The sequence below is a fragment of the Bombus pascuorum genome, chromosome 2 (assembly GCF_905332965.1).
Source record: "Bombus pascuorum chromosome 2, iyBomPasc1.1, whole genome shotgun sequence".
NCBI lineage: Eukaryota > Metazoa > Arthropoda > Insecta > Hymenoptera > Apidae > Bombus > Bombus pascuorum.
The window spans coordinates 19,050,467-19,066,377 of record NC_083489.1 but is presented as its reverse complement, the minus strand read 5'-3'; the positions used below and the strand labels follow the sequence as shown (position 1 = coordinate 19,066,377).

The window sequence follows — 15,911 nt, the reverse complement described above, 5'->3', positions numbered from 1 at the left end:
TAACGTTTATTGAACGAGGAACAAAGTATAAAACTCTTGAATTGTGTCCATATATTCCATATATTCCAATATATATATCTGTCAATATATTCCAATCATGTAACTTGTGTTTTTTATCAAATAGTACTCGAAATTTCCCGTGCTGATTTCGATATCTGCGAGTCGGTCACCTATGATGCAAGAAGAGCATTACCAAGGGACAATGAGGGTGACATGCATTTATGTCATCTGTGCATGACTCATAGAACTTATAGTATAACCAGACAAACAATTGCTTGATAAGTATTAGTCCAAATTGTTCCTTTGTTACCTTCGTTATCCTTTAAAATAGGCTTATAGATCTGAATTAAGAATAGAATGGGATAAAGGATATTATGAATTAAGAATAAAATTAGATAAAAGAGATAAGCATATAAATGTTTTGCAACACTTTATATCGTTGTATGTAAGAGATCGTATACGTTGAATTGTACTCGAGAATGAAACTGGTAAAAGCAAAGTTAATATTGTGGTTACAATTATAACATTTATGAAAGAAAAGAAGGCAAGGCAAAGCTAGGGCATCTTTCTTGGCAAAGAAAAATAGCAATAGCAAGTCTCTTATTTTTCAGTACTCGAAAAAATGCTACATATGCGCGTTAATCTGCTAATCCCTAATAAGAGCACTCGAGCATTAAGGCGATAATAAAACCGAAGCCACCAGGCGATAACGGTCAATCATGATTACATGGCATTGCAAATACGATTATCAGATCGATCGGACCGATAGAGAGACGTTCGAAGAAGCGACCGAGGAAGTGTTAAGAAGAAAAAGAGAATCCTCTAGAAGGCGAGAAAGACAACGACACAGACAAAAGAGGCAGTGATCATTGATAAATGATTTATGCAAGCCACTTGACTCTCATTAATATCTCCCGTCACTCAATATATTGGATCTATATCTTCTGTAAGCGCTAATCGTTACAAGTTTGCTGATAGTTATTGAGTATTTTTCATTTTTAACCTTTTTTGATCCTCGGTACAATTATGGTAACTGGCAAATCGCAGAAGTTTCAGCAGCATATACATTTCAGATTATTTCTCACAGAGATCAGTATTCTGATCAATGACATTGTGATACTAGCGCCTCTGTTGGCAGATTCTTTTGTTTCAAACATAACCTAGAATTAAGAACATTAACGTATGAATGTGGAGCAAAAGGCGCACGTGTTTCTTTAAAATAATAATGCGATACAACAGAGTCTTCGGATCGTATAATGGCAATATTCTTATCTAGGAGATACCGTTGTATTAAATAAGGATACTACTATACGTGCCACAAGTGCAAGGAGTGTTCAATAACAAGTCTACATGGAGGTCAGCACAAGTGCCTACATCTGCTGTTTTTTCTCAAATCCAATGGACCCAATATCAAGTGTATACAAAGAAAAATATGCTGTTACTTACTAAAGTCTCCCGGACAAGATTTGCAACACCTGCCTGGAAGGAGAACTGGCTCTTTGCACGTAAGTTCTGGGCATTCGTTCTTGATGTTACGGCAGTGAACCCGCGCTACGATTCGCCGTTTCTTCTGCACCTGAAAGCAGAACATTATTATGTATTTTCACACATTACAACGTTTAAAATATTACCACGCTGTAACAGATGGTTTTCAGTTGAACAATAGGAAAGAGTTTGAACGATGTCCGTTACGAAACAGAAATGTAAGAACTTAAAGAAACAGCGTCTAGATTAATTATTATTCGAATAATGGCGAATGCTAACGCGTTATTTTCCTTTTCCAAATTATTCGAATTCCAGCGAGTTTCTCCATCAGCCTGTTCATACTACTGGACACGTTCGCGGTGACGTTTGAAAGTGTGATTGTAATGTTTTCGAACCTGTAAACGTGCTTACATGTTTATTACTCCTTTACGCATCGCTGACGACGACAGTTGCAACGTTTACATGCACGGCGTGCATAAATCTATCGTCAAGTAATTGGTAGGTGTTATTGATCACAAAAGACTCGTTTATCACGGTCAATGGTGCCATTATTCGCGATACGATTTACAATACTCTATGGCAATATAAATTATCGTTTAACGTCTCTTTCCTTCACCATTTTCTACGGGTTTAGCGCGAAAAAGAATCGTCCACCTACCGGGGCTTGAACCGTGTAAATGGCGGCGTTGTTACCGATGTGTTCTACAATATACGCCTTATAAATTCATATTCCGCGGTATTGTAGTTCACTCCACTTTCTACCATAGATCTGCCGTTTCTACCTAAGGTATTTCTCTTTTCAGATGTCTTACTCGAGCTCGACTGTGTCGTTCTTTACGATGCATTCATAGCTCCATGGTACATGCACGATTCAATTCATGAACAACGCACATTCGTCTAAAAGAAACATTCCTTGCTTGTTCACTTTTGTACAGAAATATATTTAATATATTTCTGTATATAAATATATATTAGTATCCATCGAAATTTCATGATGATAACGAAGGAACATGATCGTAATTATAATTTGTGATCAAATATGATAAAAGGTTATACGAGATTTCAATACATAGGTGTAGACGAAGACAAAACGAAATGATCAGATAGTGGATCTAGGTATCAATGACGTTTAATCAAACTGGTACTAGTATTACCTACTTAAGTCCTATTTGTTATATATCCTTGTAGTACACGTGTAGATTACTTAATAAGTAATCGAAATTAGTATCTACATTGTTGTATGAGTCAGCCGTATTTAACGGAACTTTATTGATAGTCGTTTCCACTACCTGCTCAATTATTTCTCTACCCGACTGTTACTTGTTTGTTTAAGTTCCATATAATGTAACCAGATAATAAAATAATGATATAAATAATAATATATTACGATATGAATTATAAATTAACGATATAAAAACTATGATAATAATAAAAAAAAAAAGAAAAACAGGTAGAACTAGAACCATTGGATACAAAAATCGTAAAGTTCGAACGAGTTTCCAGCGATCGAGCAGACACGCGTTGACCGGTCGATAAATATCCGACTTTAGAGCAAATTTGCAGCGCCTAGTTATCTCTGGGTGTGAAAAACTAATCTCGAAAGATTCTTCTTCAACGGGACGCCAACCAAAGGAATGGATAAGAGATCGTGCATCCGGCGAGGGTTCCGGTTACACTGGTGCCGAGAGCAGAAATTAAGTTTGGGGTTTTATAGAGCTGCACGGCATTCCTGAAACGCGAAACGATACGTTCGATGTTGATTCGAGTGACAAAATGAAAAAAAGTGAAGGGAGCGGAACGGCGCCGACCGGCGATCAGACAACGCAGACGTTGAACTTCGCATTACGGGAGAATCGGGGCGCCAGGAGTAAATTCCGAGATTCAGTGGCCCTCGTGAGATCGCGTGACAGTTATTTAACTGGGACCCGCTAAGCGAGTATGTCGGTGTATTTTTTATCGTCCAGAGATACATTTAGGTGCCTGCCGACGCATACCTCTAGTACATTTGATAAGTTTCTACGACATTGCGAGGTACAATGTAACAGAAAGTTTTTCAGTGATCTGGAAACATAAAGAACGATAATGATAAGGCCGATAGTAAAAAACGAAGCAACCATTTTTCCATCGGCAAGCTCTCGAGGTATTCAATTATGTTATAGATAATGTGGCGTAAATCTATATACCTTTCATAGAAACTAACTATAAAACTTCGCGATTTCTACGGACTCTGTATCTTGTTTCTTTTTAACTTTTACTTATACAAATATAAAGACATTCCATTTTTTTATCCCCTTAAGGAAGTTTTGAATATATCCTTCGACGTTGAACACTGTACAAATATAGCTGTGTGACGACGCGATCGAAAATACCATGCGACTGCGTTAATATCGCAACCAAACGGCCAATAAGTGTATATAATGTGAGTATACATATACGGTGTCATGGGAACGTTTTTGCGAGACACAGACAGATCAATCTTGATGATCGTCTCGATTAAAAAACGTCCCGCTATTCGCACGAGCTAGCGTGGTCCACCCACCTACGATTTTCTCGCACCGTGGTAGTCATTCATTATTTCGACATTATTCTATAGGTAATAATAGAAGCAAGACAAACGTTCTCGCCTGATCGGACAGGAAGTCGATATCGATTTGTACGTGGAGTGTCCTGCGTGGGTCGTTCTTCGATCGTTCTCACTTCCAACAAATCTTTTGATCTATGCCGCTTCCTAAGAAAATGAACGAACCACCTTTAACCTCTTAATATACTATTAAACCTATTTTCATGAAAAGTTAGAAATGTATCAAGTTGTAATATAATAATTATACGTACGTTACAACGTACCATCTACATCTGAGTGGTTAATTACATTAACAAGTTCTGTTTTGACAGGCAAATCCAACAAACGTATGTGTCGAGCATAAATAGACGTAGTAACACTGGGAAATAAAACTAATAAGTAGACAATGTACACTAGTCCGGTGTATGACTTTAGGTAAAGAAACGATGTCTCGTGTGATTCACGCGACGTGTCTGCCTGGTCGCTCACAACGAAGCCCGTGACCTATCAATAGCTCCTCATATACACTGAAGAGGGACTGTCATTCCACCGAAGACTAAAAATAGAGTTCGCGCGTCCGTCCATAAGCCGCTGGGTCCGAGCAGTTCTGTACCAATGCTCTCTCTCTCTCTCTATCTCTCTCTTTCTCGATCACACTTTATTTTTCCTCTTCGTCTACCCTTTCGTCGCAGCCTGATCTTCGTTCCTTTTTCTTTTCTACGCCAGTATTTATAGCAGTTCCTCGTGAAATTTTTTCCTCGCTCCTCACTGTTGATACTTCAATCGGCGAATATTGTTAACATTTATACTTCGATTCCAAAAATCGATATTTTCTTTGAGTTGGCAATGTTTGGAATGTTTTAAGGTGAACTAAAAAGAACGAAAGGCAGACGGGATGTTATAGGCAAACACGGTAAGAACGGTTGCCAGTCAAGGACAGAGTTTACGAAGATTGGCTAAATTAAACTCCATTAGGACAGTCGTGACCGTTCTGCCCGGACGACAAATGCATGCGCGACAGAACCCGTTACTATGATAGAGATCATTAGTTGAACCGCACAGAGCGAGGGCTTTGAATCGCTTTATGATTGACCCCAAATTTATATCCACATCCTTAACCTACAAACAACTGTACGCGCGGGTCAAGTTATTAACCCAATGTTATTAACCTCGCCTGTGACTTCGTCAATCTAACTTTCGGATCCCATGAAAATTATTTATCGTCCCCGTGGCTAATATCCTGCCGATGAATGACATAAGTATATTCAATATAAACAGCATGACTCGATTCTAAAGTGCGGAATATCTAATCGACCATTAGTGATCGTTCATTCATGAAATGTAAATGAAAATCAATATGCAGTGTTTTTTAATATATATCCCTTCTAGCATCTTAATCATTTAGTATATGATAATTAGTTTTTTTTATTTTCGTTAATTCGTAACTACGTATATAATAAACTATTATTATGTACCGCCTTAAATCACGTAATTCAGATGTCGCGTCTGGCGCTCGTGCTAGCTACGTATCTCATCTTTCGTCTTACCGGATGAAAAATAGTGGACCAAATGGAATTTGAAAAATGATAGATAATTTATGTAGTGCGCACATATAAGTAGCTTTTGTATCAGATATTTTTCAATGTGTTCATCTATTCTAAAGTATATATGTATTGTATATATTCACAATACTTGCTAAATACAATTCTGTTTTGTAAAATGATGCTACTGTGTCTCTATCTTTCGGACATAATGTGACGTATAATGTTTGTACACAAACAGGATCGTGTAAACCGACAGAGCAAACATCGGGCGCGAACCTCGTGTTTGAATCGGCGCAGTGTAAACAGCCCTAAGCCTTGAACGCTCGGGAAAAGATCGAATTTCTCGTTGCCGGTTGAAAATTGGCTAATGTTGTTTACACTATAAACAGAATTCAAAGCTATAGTGATGGGCGTGCATGAAGTGACACAACAAACCAGTTATTTTCTACCAATAAATGTCGTAAGCAGAAAAGCAACTTCGTTTTTATGTGTTTTCATGTATGCAACAAGTAAGACGCAATACCTATACTGATAATGGCTCTGAACGTTCCAGTATCAATCAGATGACAGTTAATCATTTTCCTGATAGATAATTTCAATGGTTGATTTTATACAGATACGTAGAAAATATCTTTATCGATATTCGAATTCTGCACGATTTAATTGTCCGTTCTAAACTAATGGAATTTTTGCAACTAGATTTTCCATTGGCTGATCTACTGTCAGAAGATATTACAGAAAACGAAAATTTTACTAAACGGTTATTCCTTAACCTGAAACTGGCACGGTTCTTTAACGTTGAACTAATGGTACTATGGGCGAATTTTTATTGACATTTCATCGTAATTATACTTTTAAGATCGTGAAATTGATACGTCCTTCTAAAAACGCGCATTTATTAATAGAAAAACGTTATATACAGGAGCATTAAATTAATAAACGCATTGTCTTGAAAATAAAACTGAACTTTGAGAGACAATCTACGATATAAATTTCCCGTGGCACTCGTGGTATTGGGTTCTGGCCGTAAGTACCTGTGTAATTTCCTATCTACCAATCGAAGATTAACTTTAAAAAGTTACTTCCCTGACTGCCATAAAGATTACTAATCGTCACGTGGATATTGTCAGAAATAGTACACAAACCTTCATGCCTGTTTTGCAGTTGAAATTATGCAGGTAAAGAAGGAGGAAGACGAAAGGTGAATGGCGCAAAGAAGAATGAACGCACATATTGCGTGGGTGGTGTCGGTGGGTCTTGTATAATGAGATGAGTATCTTTAATAGTCCGACGATACAAGGCGGCCGACACGTCGTGGGTATCAAAGCCCCCTCTCGTATCCGCCTTACACATCGCCCTCTCTTTTCTGCTTCAATGGATCGAGCATGAGTGGGTGTGAACGAAATCTCGACTGGATCATCGTTTAACGGCGCTTTTGTTCTCGTAGCGGATAAAAGGTGTTTCGCTCGATAAGAATCAGTCTTTATCATTCCTTAATGAAACGTCACATGTATATACATTTCTTCGCAAATCTAAAAAGTAAAATTACAAAATTGAAATTTACGAGTGAAACACGATTATTCTGCAGGATTTCTTCGTGTTCAACGGGTGAATCTCACGTTTCTATCCTATTAAGAAAATATTCACTTTTAGAGAGAAATACAACGCGAAAGAAATAAAAAAAACTGCAAGTGGATAAAAATTACAGATGGCTGATTAGAAGCAATTAAAAAAAAGGCCAATTCTATGCTAGGCGGTTAAACGAGGCAGAAAACATCAGGCCTCCGCCTTTCATCGAGAAAGTCCGGAAGAGAACCACTAAACAGAGCTAATCGACCGGAGCCGTACTTTTATCTCTTCATAATCACGCTCATTAGTGCCGGGCCTATTATTACAAGTCTGCAAGAAACATCGATAAGAAAAACGCTCGATTTAGCAACCGGGCGTCGTTCTTACATCGAACACACGTTACGTTCTCGTTCGATCGTAACGACCCTCGTATGTATATCGGGTGTTCGACAAATACCGCTGCCATACATTACATCGTTAAACGGCGAACGAGTAATAAAATGAACAATGTTTTATGATTCTCATCTAATTAGGTCGTAAAAGGCACAATTATTACCGTCAGCATCTTGTCAGAAAATATGTATACTGCGTCTGGAAAAAAAATCGCCGTAAAAAAGTGAGGGGAACCAAGGTCAGAAAAAATTGCGCAGCTTTTCATGTAAATGCAAAAAATGAGTCAGGAAGGTGTTATCGATTGGATGATTTAAAAAATGTTGGTATCGGCGGGACGGGCAAGAGGCGAGAAAGGGCAAGAATATCGATGACACACGGAAGGGACGTGTCGGTACACGGTGACGTTATCGTTCGGCTCATATAGGACGCAAAACAAAGCGGTGTTTCCCTCGTGCACATATGCGTGGAATGTAAATGACGATTATTGCGCGATTGGACAAGAATTCGAGCGATCCTGGCCGGCAACAACGCAATATAAAATGGAATCGGTCCGTCTTATCGGTATTCGTTGAGCACTGCGTATCGAATCGTTTTCAATTTTCTTTTGGTACTGTATTTATGCAAATTTGTAAGAGCTACATTATTTTATAGAAATACATGTCATATGCTGTATATGGTTTTACTTACCTGGTCGCATCTTATTTTCATTTATATGAATAATAATATATGTATGCAAAGAAAATAGAGCAGCAATGGAGAGATAAAAATTTGTTTTCAAACGTACGGCCGGAACTAATTTAATTCGGCGTACTTCGCGTCATACGAACGCGGCTTCATTAATAATGGAGGACGCGTTAGCACGACAAAATGTATAACCGAACGTAGGTGCGGCCTGTCAACGATTGCGTCGGAAATACAACACTGCCAACCCATCATTCGACCTGTTTGCATCGACGAAAAGAAGCGAGACAATACCAATTCTTCTGACGCTTCGAACGCGCAGATATTCAATCGCGTCAAAATTGTCCGCCTTACTTCAACTGTATATGTACATATTATATTTCGGAATACGTAACGCGTCTGACTGAAACTTTTTATTTTCCTCTTCTTTTTTGATTAATATTATATTAATAATTTATTTTGTATTATAGGCTCGTAACCTATTACAGAAAGATTCCTGGCCTCTCTCATTTCTAGTTTCTTACAATATATTATATTATATTTTTATTCCTCTTTATATTATCTATCTTTATTATATATTTTTTATAAATTTCATTATATATCTCCTATTATATATCTTTATATCTCTTGATTGTTATAACTTATTTCTGCTGTTATTGTTTGTATAATGCTTAGTCCTTTCTCAGTTAGTGTAGTATTATATTACATTGGTATATGTATATACATATGTACGTAGCTATATTATATAAAAGTATATTCTTTTAAATGTGCATTCTGCTATTCATCTATGTATAGTTTTCCAGTCTTTGTGGCTGCTTGTATGTAACTGAAGACATTTTTTATTGATATCAAATATTTGTGTTTCTTTCCTTTCCATATTGCATAATTGGCATGTTTCTGCGTCGTTTATTTGTACTTCCTCCTCCTTCTCCCCATTTCTTTTTCCTTGTGAAATATACTTAGAACGAAAAGCTTCTTCTATTAAATTTCAAAAATATCAATATAAATATACAAATAGCTCTCGCATATGAGGTTTTCTTTATCGCTAAGTATACCAAAAACGAGAAGTTTATTTCCTCAACTTTAAAAATATCAGTATTTCAATTCTCCTGGTACGAAAAACTACTTGATATTAATCATTTAAGACGGCCAAATTAATCAGATACAATCTTGAAACAGTTAATGTACAGGAACACGTTCAGAATTCCTTGACAGAGTTTAAAGGACGTGGTATGACGTGTCACAATGTATCTACCCGTAAAACGATACGTGAGCAATATATGCGCCTCGCTCACGTACAGTAGTAGTAGACGAGCTAAGAAGCGGACGCCAGTCTGTCTCGGATCAGGAATGGGATTAGAAAGCACGTCAAGTCTCCGTGGGTCACGTCACCCAGATCGAGATTTAGTCCGTGCCTCGCGTATTACGTCGATCTACAGTACTATCCAAAGGGCAATGCCATTTCTATGACCTTCTCGGAAAAAGCGATCCAAGAAAGAGTCGATATCGATCAGCTTGTTGCATACAGTGGTTGTCGGAAACTTATATATTCTACATAGTCTATGATCTTTCCTAGTAAATATTTCCTAGTAGGTATATATACGTTTGACATATTTTAAATTCCAGTGAAATATATAAGCTATTTTATGCTACGTTTGACATATTTTAAATTCAAGAAAAATATATAAGCTATTTTATATTTTACAAATTCGAATTCGTATGACCAAATTGCTTTTACATGTATAGTAAGTAAATATAAAAATTGAATTGAGCTTAAGGGAAAGCTTAGTGTTATAAATAATATATTACATCAAGTAATTAGATTAAATTAAATGATAGATTACGTTGATATTTGAACGAACGTCAATTACTGATATATCGTACGATGATGACCTATGACTGTGTGAAATGACGTAATCCAGACAACGATATTTTTATAGTAACTGTTTGACCAGGGATTTTGCGGAATTAACTCGTAATTTGAATTGCCAATGACTTATGTAAGCAAAATTTATATAATAAAATTAAGAAAACTTATCCTGGAAGGATAAGATCTTAGGTTCGCACAAATCGCTAAGGTTCGCCTGGAAATTTGTATTATTATATCCAACGTTACATTAAGATCGGTTTCTATGAAAGATTTATGTTACGTTATTTGCAAGGATTAAAATCGATACAATCCGAAATTATTTTCTTCCCATTTACTTGTAATTGCGAGATTATAGAAACTTGTGACGACAAATGATCTTTGGTACTTTGAAACAAGCTATAGTGGCGGAGAACAGGGTGTTCCGGGACTGTTGTACCTACACGAATAATCGACGTGAATTCCGTAAAAGTCGCGTCAGGTCGGCCAGTTACATAGAAACGTAATGTTGTACGTGCGGCTTGAGGCTCGCCTCACCGCGAGGGGGTTAAAGGTCGGACTCAAACGAACAGGGGAGACCCGATACATGCACAAAGACACGCACGAATGCGTGAGGACACACCCACTTTAATACGTACCGGAATGCATTCGCATTTGATGCAGTACATGACTCCGAAGGGCGGGCCCAAATCCGCGAACCAGGTGGAGCCCAGTTCCCGTATCTGCTTGCCGAACGTACATTCTGCAACAAAAAGGCATTTGAATTGGCTTGATGAATTTGTGGCTCCTCTTTTCTTTTTTCTTCGATGCAATAGCGACTGGTATATGTACGACTTAGGCGAATGAAAAATGACTAGGCGGAAATATTTGAAAGCGAACAGAAAGTGGAGATTGTGGATAGGAGAGGAAAAGAGGGCGTTGCAGAGGAGAAAGGTTTACGAATAAATATTCCATACTATTTAACTGTACTATTTGACTGCAAGAAAAATTCATGATCGTCAATTTTAAATTGTACGTTCATATTTCAAGTTCTTTCCATAGTTTCTGATCAATCAGATTGAAACTTAATCCAGGAGATGTGGAGGTACTTTGAGCAAAGTACTGAACAAACGGATTAACTATTTTATAAACTATGTAGAAAACGCGATACAAAGAAAATTAATGTACTCGATATTTAAGTTTCCATTGCGAAAGAAGGAAATCGTGTATCATTTAAGTTATACGTAATACGACCACATAATCCCTTTACATTCCAGAATGGGATAAAAGTGAAATCGCGGAATGAATGGAGCACTCTTTCCGGCTGGGGTACGCTAATCGCCAGTCTCTGAATCATCACCGTGCTCGAAGAAGGAGCAAACGTTCCTTGGTCGCCGCTTAAAAATCGCCGAGACGACGATGAGACGGTGCGTAAAAGAAGAAAGCGACGGGGCGAAAGAGAGAGAAAGGAAAGCAGCAGAAAGCGATCTGAAAGAAGGAAAAAGAAAGCGAACACCATTCTCGCAAGGCCGTTGCCTCGTTTAACAGTGACGTGGATTCACCTTCTTCCGCTAAGATAAAAAGAAACCGAGGGAAAAGTCAGCTAGGTCCGTGTATGACTATTAAGCGCAACGACGTCCTTTTCTTTTTCAGCGTAAAAATAAATACTCAACCGTGCCCGCACCGAAAATAACCTGCACTCTTTCTGTCGGATTATGCGACTTATCGTCGCTTCTAAGAAACCGCTTCCATCCCCTCCACCGAACGTATCACGCGCCCGGTAACCGAGCGATTCGTGCGTGTTACACCTCAACACGAAGAAGTTTCTCGAGACCGGAATACAGCAATCGCTTTATGGGAAGCGTGGCGCCGCCTCGCGTGCTACGCATCACGTGACGACCAGTGGATAAGCAGCCATCCCTACACATCGAATCGATAGTTTTCGATATTTTGCTGGTATTTTATATCAAGATGAATCACAAATGCAACTCGTCATTACGAGTCAAGAACCATAACAAAATGCATCATAATTGAATTGTCATAAGAAAATGAAGGTTAGCGGATCATTTATTAAACAATAACGGGAAGAATTCCGACTATCCGATACAAAGTCTACTCTAACGATCAAAAGACGAGAATGTATCTAAAGCCAAGAATAAAACGTAATAGATTATACGCTGATCAACTGAAGTACGTGGAATTCTTCAGCAGCGTACCAACGGACCTATTAGCCGAGCAACGGTACAAATCACGGTTGAATCCATCCAGAACTTCGATACGATGCAAGCGTCGCGACGCTACACGTTTCAACGAACGGGGAAACGAAAGGAGATCGGGTCTCTTTGGATTCGTCCAGTCGTTCCGTTTGCTTCAGATGTGCACACATTCGACAGAGAAAGAGAGGAAGAAAGATACACACAGTAAGGCTCGTTGCGCGAGGTCGTTGCACCGTGTGTACTAAGTCGTTCTAAGCGCATGGTCGGTCCTAAGCAACCAGGAGAGTCCGAGAGAAGAGAACCTCAATACGCCACCGCATCGCAAATATGCGAGTCGAGTGCTACCTCGCCCTTTATGCGGCCGTGTTCATATGTCATCGATACTGTTCAGTTCATCGTTCAATTCATCTCAGATATAACTCCTTTCTCTTTGTTCTATGTGTATGCGCCGGCCTTTATTGCCGATTGCAAACAGGCCTTTGTATACCAAAGCATTTTTGCATTATAGAGATCTATGGAGGCACAACTATGAAGAACTATGGTTTACGAGGTTAAAGAAAAAAAAAATAGATCAGAATCGCCACATTCGCGAACGTCTTAATGGCCTGAATACAGGATATGGCGAGAAACACGCAGTGGTGCCAACAAAATCAACGAATTCCGTCCATTTCATCCGGCTCGATTTCCTTCCTTCGTTTAACACGAGACACGCCAACAAACCGAATAAATCACTCGAGTATCGAGGACAAAGCCAGAGAACGAATTAATCCCGCCACTGCGCTATGAGGGGCATCGAAATCAGAGGAAAGCTTCAGGGAGAACCGTTGCCGTGTTGGCGCACCGCGCGTGCACGGTCGACGCTCTTTATCGTTCCGATCTGACATTCTCCTAATGGACCTCTTCTCTTTCTCGGCTCGCGCCCTCTTAACGCCCGTTTCTCTAGAATTCGTAACGCGATACGTAGTGCGAAACGCGCCGATAAGTCGTTTCACAGGGAACATAAAATTTCTCATTTAATAATATTGTTAGATTTTTACAATAGACTACTCTTTCTATACTAATTGTCTTTATATATTTTTTGTATAGAAGTTTCTCCTTTCTCTATTATTTGAAGTTGCATCGCTATAGAAATACTCCATTGCCCTTACCGCATAAGTCTAAGCTCATGGGAAGGAATGTAACAACGATAGGGCGGGAGCATAGGCGTCAAATCTCGCTAAACGTTTAATCTATTATTGGAAGGATGAGAATAGGACGTCGTAGCGGAGTGGACGACGGAGTATAGAGTCGGCCGATGCTAATTTGGCCCATATACTAACGTTTCATAGACCGTTAACTCCGTTGCTGTAACTTATGAACTGTGAAATTTTGTGCGCTTTATCTCGAGCCAGTGAACCGACCGTGCTTAGCGTAGCAGCAGCTTCCTTGGCCATTTCGCGGAACACTAAACGCGCCCTCTCGGTGAACCAATCAGAAATTCAATGGCCTGCCCCATGGTGGCGTTCCGCTGTTTTTCCTTGTACATGCATAATGGCGCTTTTGTGGCCGTCCCGCGGTCTTAACACGTAACAAAATTAAGGATGCTAGCGGAGAACAGCCGCGTAGAGGGCGTTCACGCGAATTACCGAGACATTTGCATAAATGGATTAGCATAAATTAAACCGAATGGAAAAGCGTCGAGGCTGCGTCCGTAAATTGGCCGCGATTTGCATAAACGGAGAAGGCCTTCTCGCGTAACGCGTTCCTCTCTTCCCCTTTCGGTTCGCAGAAAAATCGTACGGACACGACACGACGAAAGTCGACGAGTGCAGTCGTAAAAAAGGAGCAGCCACTCAAACGGCGTATAACACTACTACGACGACAACCAGGGCCATCCTGAGAGCCGACGACGTAATACGGCGTTTGGGTTGAGACACGTAATGAAAACAGGCGTCCTCAAACGGTCGAGTGTCGGCCGTTTCGAGCAGCGCAAAAACAGGAGGAGACGCTCTTGCTGGCGACACCAGTTACGACGTCGTGTTTAAGACGGGTTCGTGTAAATTCACTTCCACTCCGGTAGAGGGGCACCAAACGGTTGTTATCGTTCGGTAATACTAATATTGACTTAAGGTGAAGATACACACAAAACATTTGTTGCATTATGATCTGTGTATGTATATAACTATTTAGTTTGAGAAATCTAGGGGAAAAAGAGGGATTAGTAATGTGTACAAGGTCGTTATTAATTACTGACTTTTGATATTAGATCGTAGTAATTACGTAAGAGAATCTCTAAGATATGCTGAATATTTTTTAACTCATCATCTCCTACAATGTAATAATGTTTGAAGAAACTGAAGCATTTATAGCATAATTATAGTAATTTTCACCGAATTATAAAATCTTTATATTTCTGATTTATGTAACGATCTTCTATATATGTAGTATCTATTATATGAACATATTCTTTGTGCCTTGCATCTTCCAATAATATGCTACGTTTATGTAACTATTACTAATTATTGCATGGTTCTTTATAGGTTACTGCAAGGTCAATATTAATTACCGTTTTTAGATCAAAGATGGCGTTATTACACATTCGAATGAACCAAGGCAAGTAATTTTAGTCACAAGATAATTTGGTGTATTTAAAGTTCAAGCATCATCCGTTGACGATTCATTCCTTCTAGCTTTAGCTTTCAGCGAATCTCATCAAGAATTCTAGGAAGACTGTTTCTGCCACTATTCTGAGCCACGTAGTCAGTCTAGGATAACGATGAACGCGTGGCGCTTCTAACTGAGGAGTTCGATGAACCGCGATGAATCCTCAACCGGGATTCATTTAGGAAAAATACGACAGGATAGACTACTGTTAATCCTAAAATATCTAAGGCGCCGACCGTTGACTCGGCCTGTCCAATGTCGGAAGATCGGACACGTTACTCCGGACTTTTGCTTCCACAAAACCGTTCTTACCCGCAAAACGTCGTTAAAGCCAGACCGATGACTATCTTACGCACGACGAAAGAAGCTTGCTCCAAATTCTCCACGGTAAAACAGTTACCCTGACTTTATTCCTCCTGCTATTCAATAAACTGAACGAGAATATGGACGCCAAGAAAGTTGTAAGAAAACTTGCCAACAAATCCACACGTGCTTCTTTCCTTTTCCAACTTTTTGCCTGCGCGCGAAATTCGAATCGCGATCAGGGACACGTTTCAGTTTCGGGGACGATAAACCGTCGACACGCGAGGTGTGACACGCCTCGACCGCGATATTAATTTCGTCTGAGACTAGGTTACATAAATTCACGATATAAACTCTGCCGTTCGAGAAACGAATCCACAAACATAACTCGTAAATGTGCGTCCTCATTGGCGTTCTTGCAAAGTTTGCCATCTATTTACATATTGTTAACAAACACGTTCGTGAGCTTTTTTACGAGCTTACTATCCGCGAGAAAATTGTAGAGTGATCATAAAATGTTTGAAAATAATAACTGTCTTGGTATTCTTCATACTAATTTTTTTATTCTTACTGATTGTATTATATTCGATGAAACAAATCGTTTCTCAGTTGGTAGATTAACACAATTATCTAAAAAAATTCTTGCAAACATCCCATACAATTTTTAATTT

The 15,911-nt window shown here is 39.0% G+C and overlaps 1 protein-coding gene and 2 long non-coding RNA genes across 9 annotated transcripts in view; 2 read left to right on the top strand and 1 right to left on the bottom strand.

The window, feature by feature from the left end:
- Window positions 1-15,911, bottom strand: part of LOC132916871 (dorsal-ventral patterning protein Sog) — a 93,513-nt gene that overhangs the window by 16,764 nt on the left and 60,838 nt on the right. For all 7 annotated transcript variants that reach the window (XM_060977279.1, XM_060977276.1, XM_060977277.1 and 4 more), the window contains 2 exons: window positions 10,738-10,841; window positions 1,447-1,576 (listed from right to left, as the gene is read on the bottom strand). In XM_060977279.1, the coding sequence (XP_060833262.1) occupies window positions 1,447-1,576; window positions 10,738-10,767 (160 nt within the window). In that variant the 5' untranslated portion in view covers window positions 10,768-10,841. The remainder of the gene's footprint in view (window positions 1-1,446; window positions 1,577-10,737; window positions 10,842-15,911) is intronic.
- Window positions 122-4,217, top strand: LOC132904469 (uncharacterized). The gene is made up of 4 exons (XR_009657598.1): window positions 122-946; window positions 1,074-1,703; window positions 1,801-1,983; window positions 2,289-4,217. It is a non-coding gene; the product is annotated as an uncharacterized LOC132904469 (long non-coding RNA).
- LOC132904474 (uncharacterized) lies at window positions 10,839-15,395 on the top strand. The gene is made up of 2 exons (XR_009657605.1): window positions 10,839-14,323; window positions 14,814-15,395. It is a non-coding gene; the product is annotated as an uncharacterized LOC132904474 (long non-coding RNA).